The 14,301-nt window shown below is 43.4% G+C and overlaps 2 protein-coding genes across 3 annotated transcripts in view; both read left to right on the top strand.

Annotated features, from left to right (window-relative positions):
- uap1l1 (UDP-N-acetylglucosamine pyrophosphorylase 1, like 1) overlaps positions 1–5,832 on the top strand; it is an 11,187-nt gene extending 5,355 nt beyond the window's left edge. The window contains exons 5-9 of the mRNA XM_061262918.1: positions 1–85; positions 592–732; positions 1,190–1,375; positions 1,927–1,993; positions 4,988–5,832. The exon at positions 1–85 is cut by the window's left edge and continues 109 nt beyond it. Coding sequence (XP_061118902.1) covers positions 1–85; positions 592–732; positions 1,190–1,375; positions 1,927–1,993; positions 4,988–5,071 — 563 coding nt within the window. The 3' untranslated portion in view covers positions 5,072–5,832. The remainder of the gene's footprint in view (positions 86–591; positions 733–1,189; positions 1,376–1,926; positions 1,994–4,987) is intronic.
- A 231-nt stretch (positions 5,833–6,063) lies between these two features.
- zdhhc12b (zinc finger DHHC-type palmitoyltransferase 12b) lies at positions 6,064–12,617 on the top strand. Of its 2 annotated transcripts, none has more exons than XM_061263488.1 (5): positions 6,064–6,544; positions 7,946–8,088; positions 8,902–8,994; positions 9,887–10,053; positions 10,339–12,617. In XM_061263488.1, the coding sequence occupies exons 1-5, from the start codon at positions 6,448–6,450 to the stop codon at positions 10,652–10,654; spliced, it is 816 nt and encodes a 271-aa protein (XP_061119472.1). In that variant the 5' UTR covers positions 6,064–6,447; the 3' UTR covers positions 10,655–12,617. The 2 variants fall into 2 exon arrangements, with proteins under 2 accessions (XP_061119472.1, XP_061119473.1); XM_061263489.1 differs by having other exon boundaries at positions 9,890–10,053.
- The last annotated feature ends 1,684 nt before the right edge of the window (positions 12,618–14,301 follow it).

The raw sequence follows: 14,301 nt of genomic DNA on the forward strand, positions 1-14,301 counted from the left end.
GTGGTCCGGCTGGCGAGTTGGTCTACAGTGCCGGAAACATCTGCAACCACTTCTTCACCCGGGATTTCCTGAGGAGCGTCACACAGTGAGTTTATTTATTAGTCTTTTTATTTTTTTTGTTTGAGTAGGAACAATGCCAAGAGACATAGCATCATTACTGCCAGTTTACACCAGTGTTAAATGGAAGATGTTCAGAAATATTCACACTTAGAATACAAACATTCAATAGATGTTAAATACATACACACATAGCACATTGTTACAAAACTAAAAGAATACATGCGTGGTATATATTACAAATAAAAGGTAGTAGAAAAGTATTTAATAAGAAGCTAACTTGATATTTAATTTAATAACAAGCTAACTTGATGCCCACAGTGGGCATCCAACTCTGTGCTGTTTGCATTCAAATGCACTTAGAAACACCTCCACATGCAAGTGCACTCAGTCACCTGTCCGTTCAGTACGACTGCATTCTATCTGCTTAACCACTGAGTTAAGTTGGCAGTAAGATTCTCTCAGAGGTGTTTACTAGTCGGCTGGATGCGAGCTGGTAGTAAAGATTTGTTATGGTTTGCCGGCTCCTGTCAGGCAGTTTCAAGGGGACCTGAAACAGCACGTGGCCCTGAAGAAGGTCCCGTACCTGGATGAAGATGGAAACCTGGTGAAACCCAGCAAGCCCAACGGCATCAAGATGGAGAAATACGTCTTTGATGTATTCCAGTTCTCCAAGTGAGTCTTCCTCTCAGACCTGCCTGCATCTGTGTGATATTCCCTAATCTAGCCGGTGTAAGCATTTCTGCATGTGTATGTATTCGTGTATGTGTATGTGTATGTGTATGTGTATGTGTGTGTGTGTATATGTGCATGTTTGTGTTCATCTGTGTGTGTGTATGTGCATGCGTTTGTGGATGTTTGTATTCATGTGTGTGTGTGTATGTGTATGTGTGTTTGTGTGTATGCGTGTGTGTATGTTTGTATTCCTGTGTGTGTATGTGTGTGTTTGTGTGTATGTGTGTGCATGCGTGTGTGTATGTTTGTATTCATCTGTCTGTCTGTCTGTCTGTCTGTGTGTGTGTGTGTGTGTTTGTATTCATGTGCGCATGTGTGTGTGTTTGTATTCATGTGCGTGTGTGTGTGTGTTTGTATTCATGTGCGTGTGCGTGTGCGTGTGTGTGTGTGTGTGCAGGAAGTTTGTGGTCTTTGAGGTTCTGCGTGAGGAGGAGTTCTCGCCGCTGAAGAACGCGGATGGGGCAGCCCTGGACACACCCACCACTGCCCGGCGGTCCCTCCTGGCTCAACATTACCACTGGGCACTAGCCGCTGGAGCCACCTTCCTGGACCACCAGGGGGCGCCCATTCCCCTTAAACCCCGGTAAGAGGCCATGTGTGAACCGAGAACTGCTCTACACAAGCAGCAATTTGAGATGCAAGTCTAAACTATATTACATGTCTAATGTTGAGCATGGTCCTGAGGCTCCTTTATAAAGCATTTGTATGCACAGACTTAACATGTATTACGTTGTGAAATACTGAAATGTATAACATTAACATTGCTGTAAACTATCAAAACAAACAAAAAGATTTGAAATTTCTGTATCAATTTAATATTATGTAACAATGATTTTGCATGGGAATATGAGGCAGGAAACCTGACAATGGAGGGATATTTGCGGATGTTTCCTGGGTGGAGCTAATGTGGGCACATTTTTCTGATTTATAGATGAATCGTGCATAGGAACATTTATTTGTGCATATAGACGTTTTCTAATCGTTCAAAGGAACGTTTTAGGAAACAATCATATGCTCACATTCACATGAATTCCAAGATGATTTTATAAATGTGGCACCTGGTGTGTTCTTTAATTGGCATTTTTTATGTGTAAAAAAAACACAGTTTCTAATCAGTGACTTCCTGTTCTGCAGGACTGTTCAGGATGATGAGCCACCTGCGGTGTGTGAGATCTCTCCACTCGTCTCCTACTTTGGCGAGGTGAGAGGAGGGGGATTTTGAACCTATGGCCTGAAAAGCACTCTTTTTAATTTCTATTACAGCACTGAGGCACACTCCATAAATCACGAGGCCTTTTTACAGCCGTATCCTGCATAGAATGGAGGGGCTCATTCTTTCAGTGTAGCCGCAAGGCCACTTCGGGCCCTCAGCCAAGTGAGGAAAAGTGCTAAGATCGTCTTATCGCCAGTTCACTAGGCCAATCGCTGACATACAGCATTAATGAGGCATAAAAACCTGAATGGAACGCAACCTGAACATACTATTTTTGTTATTTCTTTGCTCACACTGTTAGGGACTCACTGTTATGAAATTCAGCAAAGCTAGTGTAATCCCACAGTTCTTGGAGCATTGCGCTAACAGCGTAAAGGTTCTATGTTTCCGACATGTACTGAAAAATGTATGCATTCATGTATTGATGGTTGCTTTGGACAAATAGCTTCACAGGTATTTCTGATTAGTCAGTTGTTTCAATTAGTTAGTTAGTTAGTGCAGGTATAAGAGTTTTCAGTATCTAGTTTTGATTCTAGGCCTTTGATTGCCTTTGGGAGTCATTTCAGTGTTATTGGTATCAACGTTGGTGTCACACGAGGACCACAGTTGTGCCATTGAAAGGCGAGGAAGCCAGTACGATTCTGAGAAATAAGAAACAGAACAGTCGGAGACGTAGGCCAAACTATAGGTTTCCCAAAATCAACTGTTTGGAACATCATTAAGAAGAAAAAGAAGGGCACTGGTGAGCTCTGTCATTGCAAGGTGGGCTAAGGAAGACCTCTGCAGCAAATGCCTGCAAACTGATTGGATAGCGCTTCATTCAACAGCTAAACGATGATTCCAAATATACTGCTAAAGCAAGTTTTCAATGCCAAAAACTGGAAAGTAGTGAACCCCAGCAGCAGAACACCAGCTACGTACAGGAACTGAGGTTACAGTGGACACAGGTGAACCTGACAAATCTCGATTTTTGCTGTGGCATGCAGAAGCTGGGGTTGAAATTTGTTGTAAATAACATGAATCTATGGATCCATCCTGCCTTTCAGGTGGTGTAATGACGTGGTCAATGTTTTCTTGGGCCCCTTAATACAAATTGAGCATCATATGAATGCCACAGCCTGCCATGCACACCCATTTATGGCCACAGTCTACTCCAATGCCCCCCACAGTCAGCAGATCACCTTCCAATTGAGCACCTTTGGGATGTGGTGGAATGGGAGATTTGCAGTATGCAGCCAACTAATCTGCAGCAACTACATGATGCTATCATGTCAACATGGACCAGAATCTCTAAGGAATATTTCCAGCACCTTGTTGAATCCCTGTCAAGAATTTTGGCTGTTCTGTGGGAAAAGGGCTGTAATGGGCAGCCTGTAGCTTAGTGGTTAAGGTATATGACTGGGACCCGCAAGGTCGGTGGTTCGATTCCCAGTGTTGCCACAATAAGATCTGCACAGCCTTTGGGCCCTTGAGCAAGGCCTTTAACCCTGCATTGCTCCAGGGGAGGATTGTCTCCTGCTTAGTCTAAGTCCTGTATGCTCCGGATAAGAGCGTCTACCAAATGTCATTAATGTAATGTAAAAAAAGGGGGGTCCTACCCAGTACAAGAAAGGTACCAAATAAAGTGTGTTTATATAAAATATAAAAATAGTATCCCTCGTTAGGCTGTGAAACATTCACAGATCACAGTGCTTAGCTTGGGCCGCAGCGTTACACCACATGAACACTACGTGCCTTGCATGGCAGCTGCTCACTCGACAGAGACCGTTGTGCGTCCCGGTCTCTCTCCAGGGCTCGTAACCAGCACCCCTGACTGAACTGGGAAATGCTATCGGAGAAGAGAGAACATGTGACTGCAGGCTCTGATTCACAGATAACATTCAGTGCTCACATCATAAGCATGTACGCGCTGCGTGCAGAGGCAGAGCATGTTTTCCATGCAAATAAAGTGTGTTTGCATGGCATTATGTGAGAACAGCACGGCCTGTAGCGTAGTAGTTAAGGTAAATGACTGGGACACGTAAGGTCGGTGGTTCTAATCCCGGTGTAGCCACAATAAGATCCGCACAGCTGTTGGGCCCTTGAGCAATGCCTCCAGGGGAGGATTGTCTCCTGCTTAATCTAATCAACTGTACGTCGCTCTGGATAAGAGCGTCTGCCAAATGCCAGTAATGTAATGTAACAGTGTTACATTTCCTATGCAGGGAATGTGTGTTTTTACTGCATGTGTGGATAAAGATTGTATGCAGAGCATATGTAAGTAACGTGTGTATTCATGTGCTGTACGTAAGAGAGACCTTAAAGGTACGATAGGTAAGATGTTTGTGCTAAAACATTGTTACAAGACAATGTTTAAATCCCTTCTGATCATTGAAAAAGGTTCACTGACATGTTGACTCACGTCTTGACTATGTCATGTTGGTTCTAATTGCCACATCCAATTGCGTTTCAACGTCAGCGCGTTCACCGAGAAGGGGGAGGGATAAACAGTGTTGTGGTTTGAGCGTGTTTGTTGCTGCAATTCCTCTCTTGACCTTAGAATTTCGGAATGCCCTATTGTACCTTTAAGTGAGGGACTGTAACTTTCAGGCTTTGCTGATGCAGCAGTGTTGTAATGCTCTTGGACTTTAGCAAAAACTTGGGGTTTGAACAGATGAGCTTTGGAAACTGTAGGGTCTGCATCCATCTCAAACCGACAGCACAGGACGGACCCGACGGATGGGACTGTTCACAGTTCAATGCATGGGACAGACTTTGCTGATGGTCTGCAACAAGCGGACGAGTAAATACACATGGCCTGTCTACCTTCCTGCAGTAAAATGTCATTATATTCAAGCATTTAGCAGATGCTGTTGTCCAAAGTGACTAATGACACGTACGTGCGTGCGTGCGTGCGTGTGTGGGCAGTAGGTATAAATAGGGGTGGTGGGCTCTGAATAAAGACCTCTGCTCTGACTCCTCATGCTCTCTGTCGCCCCCTAGGGACTGGATCATCTGCTGAAAGACAAGGCCATCACTTGCCCCTTCATTCTGGATGAGGTGGCTGCGGAAAAACTGAAAAATTAGTCTTGCCCCACCCCCTCCTTAAAATCTCAGACCGTGTCCGAAATGGATTAATTGCCTACCTACCTTATATGCAATTTGTATACTCGATAGTAGGCAAGTAAGCTCTCTCGGACAGGAGATGGAGGCAAGGTGCCACAGGGTGGATGGGTGGCAGGGTAGCAGCTATTTTGCCCGGTAGCAAAAAGTGTTTGTAACTATAAGGGATTTTTCAATGGTGCCTTTCATCAAAGTACGGCTTCTTGCTGTATCAAGAAAAATGCAGGATATAGCTTTAGGTATTCTGTAGAGTGTCTTCTGAATGTGGGCACAGAAAGACTGGAGAATATGCCTGTTCACAGCCTTCACATTGTCTTTACATGGCTGTGGGGAAAATTCAGAAGAAATTGTATTTGCAAATTTTTACCAAATATTTGCAGTACTGTGCTTTTGGGGAGAAATTGCCAAGGATTTGATTGACTGATATACTGTCAGTTTAAACCGAAATGGTGTTAAATGCTCCTCCTCTTCTTCCCCCTGGAAATCGGAATTATATATTTGTTCCTTTTTTGGCATTTGATATCTGTCGTTTCAATTGTTTGTTGTCGACAATTTGCAGGGAAGACCATGTCGTATTGTATTTCACAAATTAGGTTTTTCAAGTATGAATTTAAAAGTGCATTTCGGCAGCCTGGTCGTCTGCCAAAAAAATGATTACACGTTTACACAATTATGTAATATTGCTTTGAAAATATAGTAACTGAAAATAAAACGTTTTTCAGGAATTGATTGTTCATTCTTGTAAGAATCTACCGTGTCATTTTTGTGGGTGTGTTTTTAACCGTTCGATGGGGAACGTAATGGCCAGAAAAGCCATATAGAGAAGCGCAGCTGTGGCTCATTGGAATACAAACAGCGCCCTCATCTTGGCTTCAGTGTGACATTACCTTAATCCCACTGAGATTCCCGTACATTACAGCACCACGTGATTTTTCTTGACCAATCGACACGGCCATTTGACCAACGCGGACAGCAACACAAACACAAAACAAGCCTATTTAGTGCTCGCTGGCTATGTACGGGACATGAAAATCCTTAGGGATTGAGATGCTTTTGTTTTTGACGGTACCTACTTGTATCACACCAGAATGAATCACTCGGGGGATAAATGAACTATTCGCGCTGTATCTCATAGATCTGGGATAGGCGTGCCTGGGATATGCTTGCTTTGAAAATACCCCGAGGCTAGTTTTGCTTTGTTGGCTACTTATTGCTTCCTAAATAGTCACAACGAAATGAGGAGCTACTCTTTCAATTGGAGTGCGAGACAATGTGATTTGCAATGTCGGTTGCTACCGTACATGATCTGTTGATGAGAACACATTGGTGATGATGCTACGATGTTTAAGAATGTGTTCGGGTCTGGGTTCCTCGTGAGGACTGCACATGTTATCCTGACATGGGTGATAACGCTGATACTCTTCCTCCACGACACGGGTAAGTCATTCTTGTTTAGCTTCGTTAACCCAGTGATGGTTATTAGTATCAAGCAGAAATGATCGTTGATGGCAGCCATGCCCAAGATGTCACACCATAATTGGAAACCACCGTTTCTCATCCACGATATTCTCATGTGTCGTTTAGCTTTCAGGGAACTAGCTGACATATTTTTGATTGATTGGTTTCTTTAAGTGCTTTGCACCGGACGGCGCCCAGCCCGATAGGGCCGACAAGACACTACATTATAGCGAACATTTGGTGTTACATTACGTTGCGCACAAAACCTAGATTAGGCACATTACATTATTCTTTAGGAGATACGATCCACTAAGTAAAGTAATAACAATAAGCCTTAGAAATATATTTCAGCTATATATAGACAGCAATAGTAGTAATAATAAAGGAAGATACATAATGACAATACATACACATACATAAAAGAAACATAATGGTTATCAATTCAGTTTGTCATTTAAAATAGCACTGATCTGAAGTCATCATATAATGTACTATAAAATGGAATTCATTTTTTATGTCCCCAAAGATGGCGAACGAGGTGTGCATTTTTAGGGTTGGAGTGTAAGCCTACAGGATAGTAGATCTTCAGGAACAGGGCTGAGTAGCCCCGATCTAAAGAAATGTTCTTTTGTCATTTCAATTCCCAATGTGTGTCTCACTCAGCTGTTCACTTCCGTGTAATCACCTGCAAAGGGGTGCCATCTGACAGGTCAGGCCAGCCAGTGAACCATTTTTTTCTTTGTGTAAAACCAGGTTTCAAATTCAATTTCAATTCAGTGAGAACTGAAATGCAATGACTTCAATGAAAATGCCACAATGTTCTGTGAGCACCGTACATTTAATTAACTTACTGATGCTTTTATCCAGAGCGACGTATGGAAATGGAGAACATCGGTGCAACACAGGAATGCAAAAATATGAGATCACCAATAATGTACAGTGGCCCATTAATAATCATTGTGCAATGTTAACCTAACAAACAGTCGTTTGTACAGCATCTAAAGCACGTACCACTCGACATCGACCAATCTTTACACGACTAGAACAGTAACATTATTCAAAGGGAAATTCTGAAGAAAGAAAGTTAAAGTGAAATGTTGTAACAGACAGGAGACGTGCAGGTGACGCCCAGGTAATGCAGGATATTTTACAGGAATTTCATGCAAAATAACTCCCAAAATAACTCTTATGTACCAATTATACTGTCAACAACATGCCCATTTTAACGTTCTCACTGACCTCGTGCATAGCCATCTAAACCAAATCAAGGATGGCTTGCAGCTGAAGTTATGCGCGATGACCCTGTTAGAGGAAAGTGTTGTATTTTAAAGGGGAGCTAATTGGGGACAGGCAGGTCCGTGCGTCCGTGTCTCCTAACAGACTTACGGAGGCAGGAGGAGGCAGGACAGCTGGTGATGCCGGTGCTGTTCGTGATGCTGGTTCTGTTGTCGGTGCTGCTCTACTTCGCGGTCTCGCTGATGGACCCGGGCTTCGTGCTGGCCAACGACGACGGTGAGGCGAAGGTCAGTGAGAAGATGGGGAAACTGGGGCCTGCTGGATAAAGATATGGCGGGCGACTCGTTTGTTGGAAGCAGCTTGGATGAGTCCTGCGGTCTCGGATCGAATCCGAGGGTGGTCGGTAGATCCACAATGCCGATTGCGTCGCCCGGGGTATGGGAAGGTTCGGGTCGCTCGGGGTCTGTATTTTATGGCTGTCTATTGCCCCCTGCTGGTCAATGGGAAGCCTGTGGACAGCATGCTAAAGCCACATCTTGGGTCAGTTGTATCTTGGGTCAGTCCAGGAAACACATTCAGCTTATCACTTGAAGCATTTCTACAGACCTTTACAGGAATTATTCAGTTCATAAATTGAATGCTTGTCTTGGATGTGGAAACACCCTTTTTTTCTAAACGTATTTTTTGTGTGTGTGTTAGTATAAAAGAACACATCTGAGATTTCCAAATATAGGTCTTCCTCCGACTCCACTCTATGCAAGCATAGCTTTTACATTACTTTAAATCACCAGGAACAAGTGCGCTGAAAGAACAGTTTCAAGTGCTAAGAGTACAATAAAGATAAGCACTAGGGCCTATTTGATGGATTTGATAAAATAATGGATTATATCTAAAAGTTTTAGTAGTTTAGTTGTCACCTACTCCATCATACAGGTACAGTGTGTGGTGAAATGCTTCCTGTGAGCTCCAAGATGCACTTAGTAAATATATAAATATAAGTGCAAACACAAGACAAAAAATATATAGCACAGTCTTAGCGGAGCTAGCATGAAAGCAAGCGGACCCGTCCGCGCCAGAAACCCCTGTCCTGTGCTTTGCAGCTCACCCTGGGGGCCAGCGAGGAGCAGCAGGACATGCTCTGTCAGTCCACCAAGGCTCTCCGGCAGCGCCGCTGTGGCCACTGCCTACTGCAGGTACGGGGTCCACACCCAAAAAAGATACGCCATCGTGTCCAAGGGGGTTGGTTTGCTTTAGGTTGGAATCCCAGGTGAGAGTCATTTGTTCTTCTGTTTAGTGAGGTACTGTGTGTTTGTGTGTGTGTTTTAGCAGGCCCTCGTACACCCAGGCTGGCTTGCAGCACAGCACGTGCAGTAAGATCAGTGTAGATGCACACAGTGTAGACCAGCAGAGATGGTAGAGCTGGGGTCAGTTGTATCTTGGGTCAGTCCAGGAAACACATTCAACTTATCACTTGAAGCATTTCTACAGACCTTTACAGGAATTATTCAGTTCATAAATTGAATGCCTAATGCCAACAATGTAATGTAATTAATGTTTGTCTCGGATGTGTGTGTTAGTATAAAAGAACACATCTGAGATTTCCAAATATTAATTAATTAATTAGTTTTTGTATTAACTTTTTTTTAAAGTAACATATTACTGTAAGCAATTGACTACTTTTTACATAAAAACTTGATCAAGGCTATCTGAGATCAGAAGCAAGGAGCCAACCAAAGTCAGCAGAAGAACTGTGGCAAGTTCTCCAACATGCTTGCAACAACCTTCCTGCTGATTGTCTTATAGAACTGCAGGACAGCTATCTCAGAGAAGTGATGCACTTTTAATGCCGAAGGGTGGTCACAAAAAATATTGATTTGATTTGATTCAGTTTTGAACTATTCTGCCAAATTACTCAAATGTAATGTTAAATGTATAGTACGTTTATTTAGGACCTTTCATTTAATTATTTTTGAAAGAATCTTATCTGTACAGAATGTTATACAGGTTCCTAAGACTTCTGCACAGTACTGTATAGATATAAATATACAGTACTTCCTCACTGTGCCCTCCACCCCCCCTCCACAGCAGCCAATGAGAGCCAAGCACTGCCAGACCTGTAAGCACTGCGTCCGTCGCTATGACCACCACTGCCCCTGGATTGAGAACTGTGTGGGAGAGCGGAACCACCGATGGTTCGTTCTGTACCTTGGGGTGCAGCTGCTGGCCCTGTTTTGGGGGCTCTTCATAGCCTGGTGAGTGCAGAGTGGGGCTTTCACCACCAGGGGAGCATGTTAGGATTTGTTTTTTAATACATTTTTGCAGTTTTCTCAAGAATCCCTTGGCCTGCGTAGCACCCCATATGCCTGCAGAAATCCATCTTAAAGTAATCAAGATAAAACTGAGAGACTTTTTGGACACTTACTGTCTCTCTCCCTCTCTCTTTCTCTTTCCCCCTCCCACCTTCTCTCTCTCCCTCCCTCTTCCTCTCTCCCTCCCTCCCTCCTTCTCTCTCTCCCTCCCTCCATTTCTTTCTCCAGGTCTGGATTTCGCCCCGCCCCTACCTGGGACCTGTGGCTGCGTGGCAACGGGCTCCTATTGGGCGCTGCCTCCATTGTGGGCGTGGTTTCGGTTGTGGTGGTCCTGCTGCTGGGTTCACACCTGTACCTGATCTCCCATAACGCCACCACCTGGGAGTTCATGTCCCGTCCCCGAATCTCATACCTGCGCCACTGTGGGGCAGACCAGAACCCCTTCGACCGTGGGGCCCCAGCCAACCTGTGGAGCTTCTTTTGCGTCTGGGGGACCGTGGCCTGGGAACAGATGTATTTCAGAGAGCCCAACGACCATGCCTAGTATCCTCGGAATTACACCTGGGTCAAACGGGCATCTAAACACTTTTTAGGTGCGGATAAAATTTTATAAACCCTCCTCCAGAGCTTCAGAAATTTTCAATGAAGCATATTACTCACCAAAATGGGCAATCAATGTATGAAAGAAGAATTCTGTAATGAACATTTGGAAAAATATTGGTGTCTTTTTAAAATATTAGTCAGTACTCACTAACTGCTGTCTAATGGGTGGGGGTGGCTGTGGAGCAGGATTAGTCACTTGGACTACCATCGCAAACATGAATTTCTTTGGCTGAACAATTAGGTTTTGTGTTTCTGCCGCACATTCAACCTGTGTACTGATTGGCTAGTTACTTATGGTCGAGATGAAAAGTCCTGTGGAAGCTGGCATGCAGGGAAGGAAGAATGAGGCAGTGTGCCACGCACTGTCTGCGTCACTTTTTCAGTTCCGTCACAACCTTGCAGAAGATTGGATTGGGACTCTTGACTTTGAGCGAGGCCAAGGCATTGGCTTTAAGAAAAACTGCTTGCACATGATGAAAACTTTCAGCCAGTGAGATTTATGGTTTTAGAAGGGACTTGGGACTAAGTTGCATCTGTCATCCAAATTTTCAGCAGGGCTTTGTCTGGCTTACATCTGCTTAGTTGGATGGTGTCATTTGATAGATTTGTGATTGACCAGAAGGTTCTCCCCCACTGTAAATAGTGTGTTCAGGGTCAGGTTCAGGGACAGCCAGGTGTCCAGAAACAGAATTATCCACAAAATAAAGGTTGCACATTGCTTCTTTCTTCCTCAAAGCCATGGATTCTGGGTAATATTTTTAGTTTAATTAATTAGTTTTATTCTTTTTTTGGGTCAAAAAAAGGACCAGAGGTGTTTCACGGAATGACATGTTTATGACAGTCATAGCACCACTTGTGTTGCACATGAGAGCACATGCGGCCTGAGAATTGAGAGGTGTTTATTTTAGGTTAATTTATGGTAAAGAAAGCCAACTAGCCGTTTATTCTAAATATGTTGTAGTAACACCCTAGTGTGTGTCAGTGAGATTGTGGTTATGGTTCATCCAGCGCTGGCAATAACTTGAGCTGTCTCTGGTCTTGCGGGCAGTAGTATTCCCAGAATCCTCTTACTCTCTTCCCTGGAAGTATGTTGGCTTATGCTTGGACCCTCCCGTTCTTGTGTTTATTCTCTCTTGCTCCCCCACTACATATTGCTGGATATCATCTCAGGCCAGAGTGCACTGCCAGCCATGGTGTTCCTACATGGTGTTTTGTTAAGTCTTCACTGATTCCTGATGACCCAAGTGGGAGACTTGAGTGTGCAGCACCTACATTTTTCTGGAATGATTGAGCCTTGTTCTGGATCGATCACAGATCTGCTGCACATTGCTTTTAAACAGGAAAACATTCTGTCCCTTTACTTTTGTGAAACAGGGTTTTCTTTTAATATTCACATGGGTACGTTTTTTTGTTGTTTTTTTTTAACTTCCATTTTTGTAAAGATCTGTATGAGATCTACCTTTAAAAATGTTTTTCCAGAAACTAGGTATACTGTATTGTGGACTATTTTGTATTTAAATTGATTAAAATTAGGTAGTGTGTCCCCACATAGCTTTAAAAGGTTATATATTATGTCTGGTGCAATATTAGCTATAGGGGACGTTAATCATAAGCAATAATTGTGTTTCTCCAGAAAACTAGATCAGTCTAGGTAGATGGGTCTGTTTAAAGTCTGTTGGCCTGTGTTTGAGCCTAGAGCAGGGAGATAAAATGTGTGGTGGTCTCTGCCCCTGAGTTTGCCATATTTGATCCGTATTTGTTTCAGTTCAGACAGTATGACAGACACTATTGAACAAGATGCTGTATTTGTTTAAGCAATATTGCTGTCCTTCAGTATTATGGTTCTTGCAATATCTAAAAAAAATTGAAATGAATAAAAATGTTTTAATATGTGTTAAGCTGAGTTTCCCTTCTCACTTGTATTTTTGCTCCAATGAAATAAAAGTTCATGCATAAAGGTCTAGGGACAGGCAGAGCTGATGCCAAGTCCTCAGTGTTATAACCGAGTAGCAGTCTACCTACACAGCATAATGTGAAGTGTTGTAGTAGGTGCAAGAGGGATACTGCTTTAAGGAGCAAATGGTTTGAGGGTAAGTGTAACACTTCAATTGATTCAGGAAATTAATGTCAATTCAATTCATGAACTGAATAATGTTTCAATGAAATGAATGTTTCAATGAAATGAATGTTTCAATGAAATGAATGTTTCAATGAAATTACAGAATTTAATATTTTTTTCCTGGACTGAATTAAGATACAGTCGGCCACAGCTCTGCTATCTCTGCTCATTGTGTGTGTACACCAATCTCACTGCACGAGATCCATGGGCAAAAGGGCCAGTGATCATGCGCATGTGCAATGGTGGATGTTCCACAGAGCAGTGCATTGGAATGCAACTGACCTCCCGTTATGCTAAGCAGACGGAGCTGATTTGAGCCAACGGCCTGCCTCACCGGGCCCAGGTGCGAGGTGGATTGCGGCCCGCGGAGGCCATGCAACAAGGCGCTAACACTCGCTGCAGTGCTCAGGAGAGGCGTCCACCTGCTGGGCTCCGGAGAAAACAGGAAGTACGATTCCAAGTTTGGAAAGGGCGCAGTGAGTCGGAACATGATGGACCGTTAGCTGCAGTGGGCGGTCCTGTGGAAGGCCTTGGGGCGGTTTTTGCCAGTCGTGTGGGGATCCTCCGTGTCCTAGTTACAAGACGGCATGTTAAACAACTGTGAGTCTGGCCTTAAGGGTGGGCTACCAAACGGCTACGTTCCATTACATTTCTTTATCAGACGCTTCCAAAGCGACGTACAGAAAGTGCATTGCGAAGGTAATTAGAACAACTATAGAACCGGTTGGATAAGGTACAGTTCATATCAAGAATCAGTTGTCGACAGGCATGAACATCAAGTCTTGTACACACGGTAAGTAGGCCAAGTCAGTAGCCCCCTCCCCTTAAGCGTCGTGCTCCTCAAACCTTTCGGCTGAAACCCTCCCATCCCTGATTTGTTTGTGTTATTGAGTGTGTTTTAAAAAAGGAAAAATATTTAAAATTGTTAAAAGAAATTTAAAAACCAATAAAACTGCCTCCCATCCCTGGGCAAAGCTAGAGCTCACTTTGACAGTCCCTGTGGGAGTGTTAGCCCCGATTCGATGCCATCCATGCATGAGGACAGTACCTTAAAAGGATGATATGCCCGACAACACACTTTTCCTTTTTTTGTTCAGAAATGGAATATATATTTCAATATAGTACTGTTCCAACATATATTGTAATATGTTATCAAGTTCAGAAATGTTTCAAAAATTGGCTAGTTAGGACAGAAATCCTGGATGTAGATTACAGCCGATTGATGTTAACATTTCAGACATAGTTTCTTTATCATTTTCATCACTATGTATCTGCCATGAACTATCAGCATAGTGCTCATAGAGACTGTATTTTCTACACTCCGCCTTTTCAGATTCCCTCATATGAGTGGAAAGGTACCCCCCTCTGATGGGGAGCCCTCCCTCTGCTGGCTGACCTGGTGTAATAGTGACACTGTCACTAATTCTTATTCCTAATTCAAAGTGCTTTATTGGTATGACAAAATTTGC

Source organism: Conger conger, chromosome 12, assembly GCF_963514075.1.
Source record: "Conger conger chromosome 12, fConCon1.1, whole genome shotgun sequence".
NCBI lineage: Eukaryota > Metazoa > Chordata > Actinopteri > Anguilliformes > Congridae > Conger > Conger conger.

Coding starts and splice junctions, on each gene's coding strand:
- zdhhc12b (XM_061263488.1), top strand. CDS start 6,448: ATGTTTAAGAATGTGTTCGGGTCTGGGTTCCTCGTGAGGACTGCACAT. Junction 8,089..8,901: donor ACGACGACGGTGAGGCGAAG/GTCAGTGAGAAG, acceptor TGTGCTTTGCAG/CTCACCCTGGGGGCCAGCGA. Junction 10,054..10,338: donor TGGGGGCTCTTCATAGCCTG/GTGAGTGCAGAG, acceptor TTCTTTCTCCAG/GTCTGGATTTCGCCCCGCCC.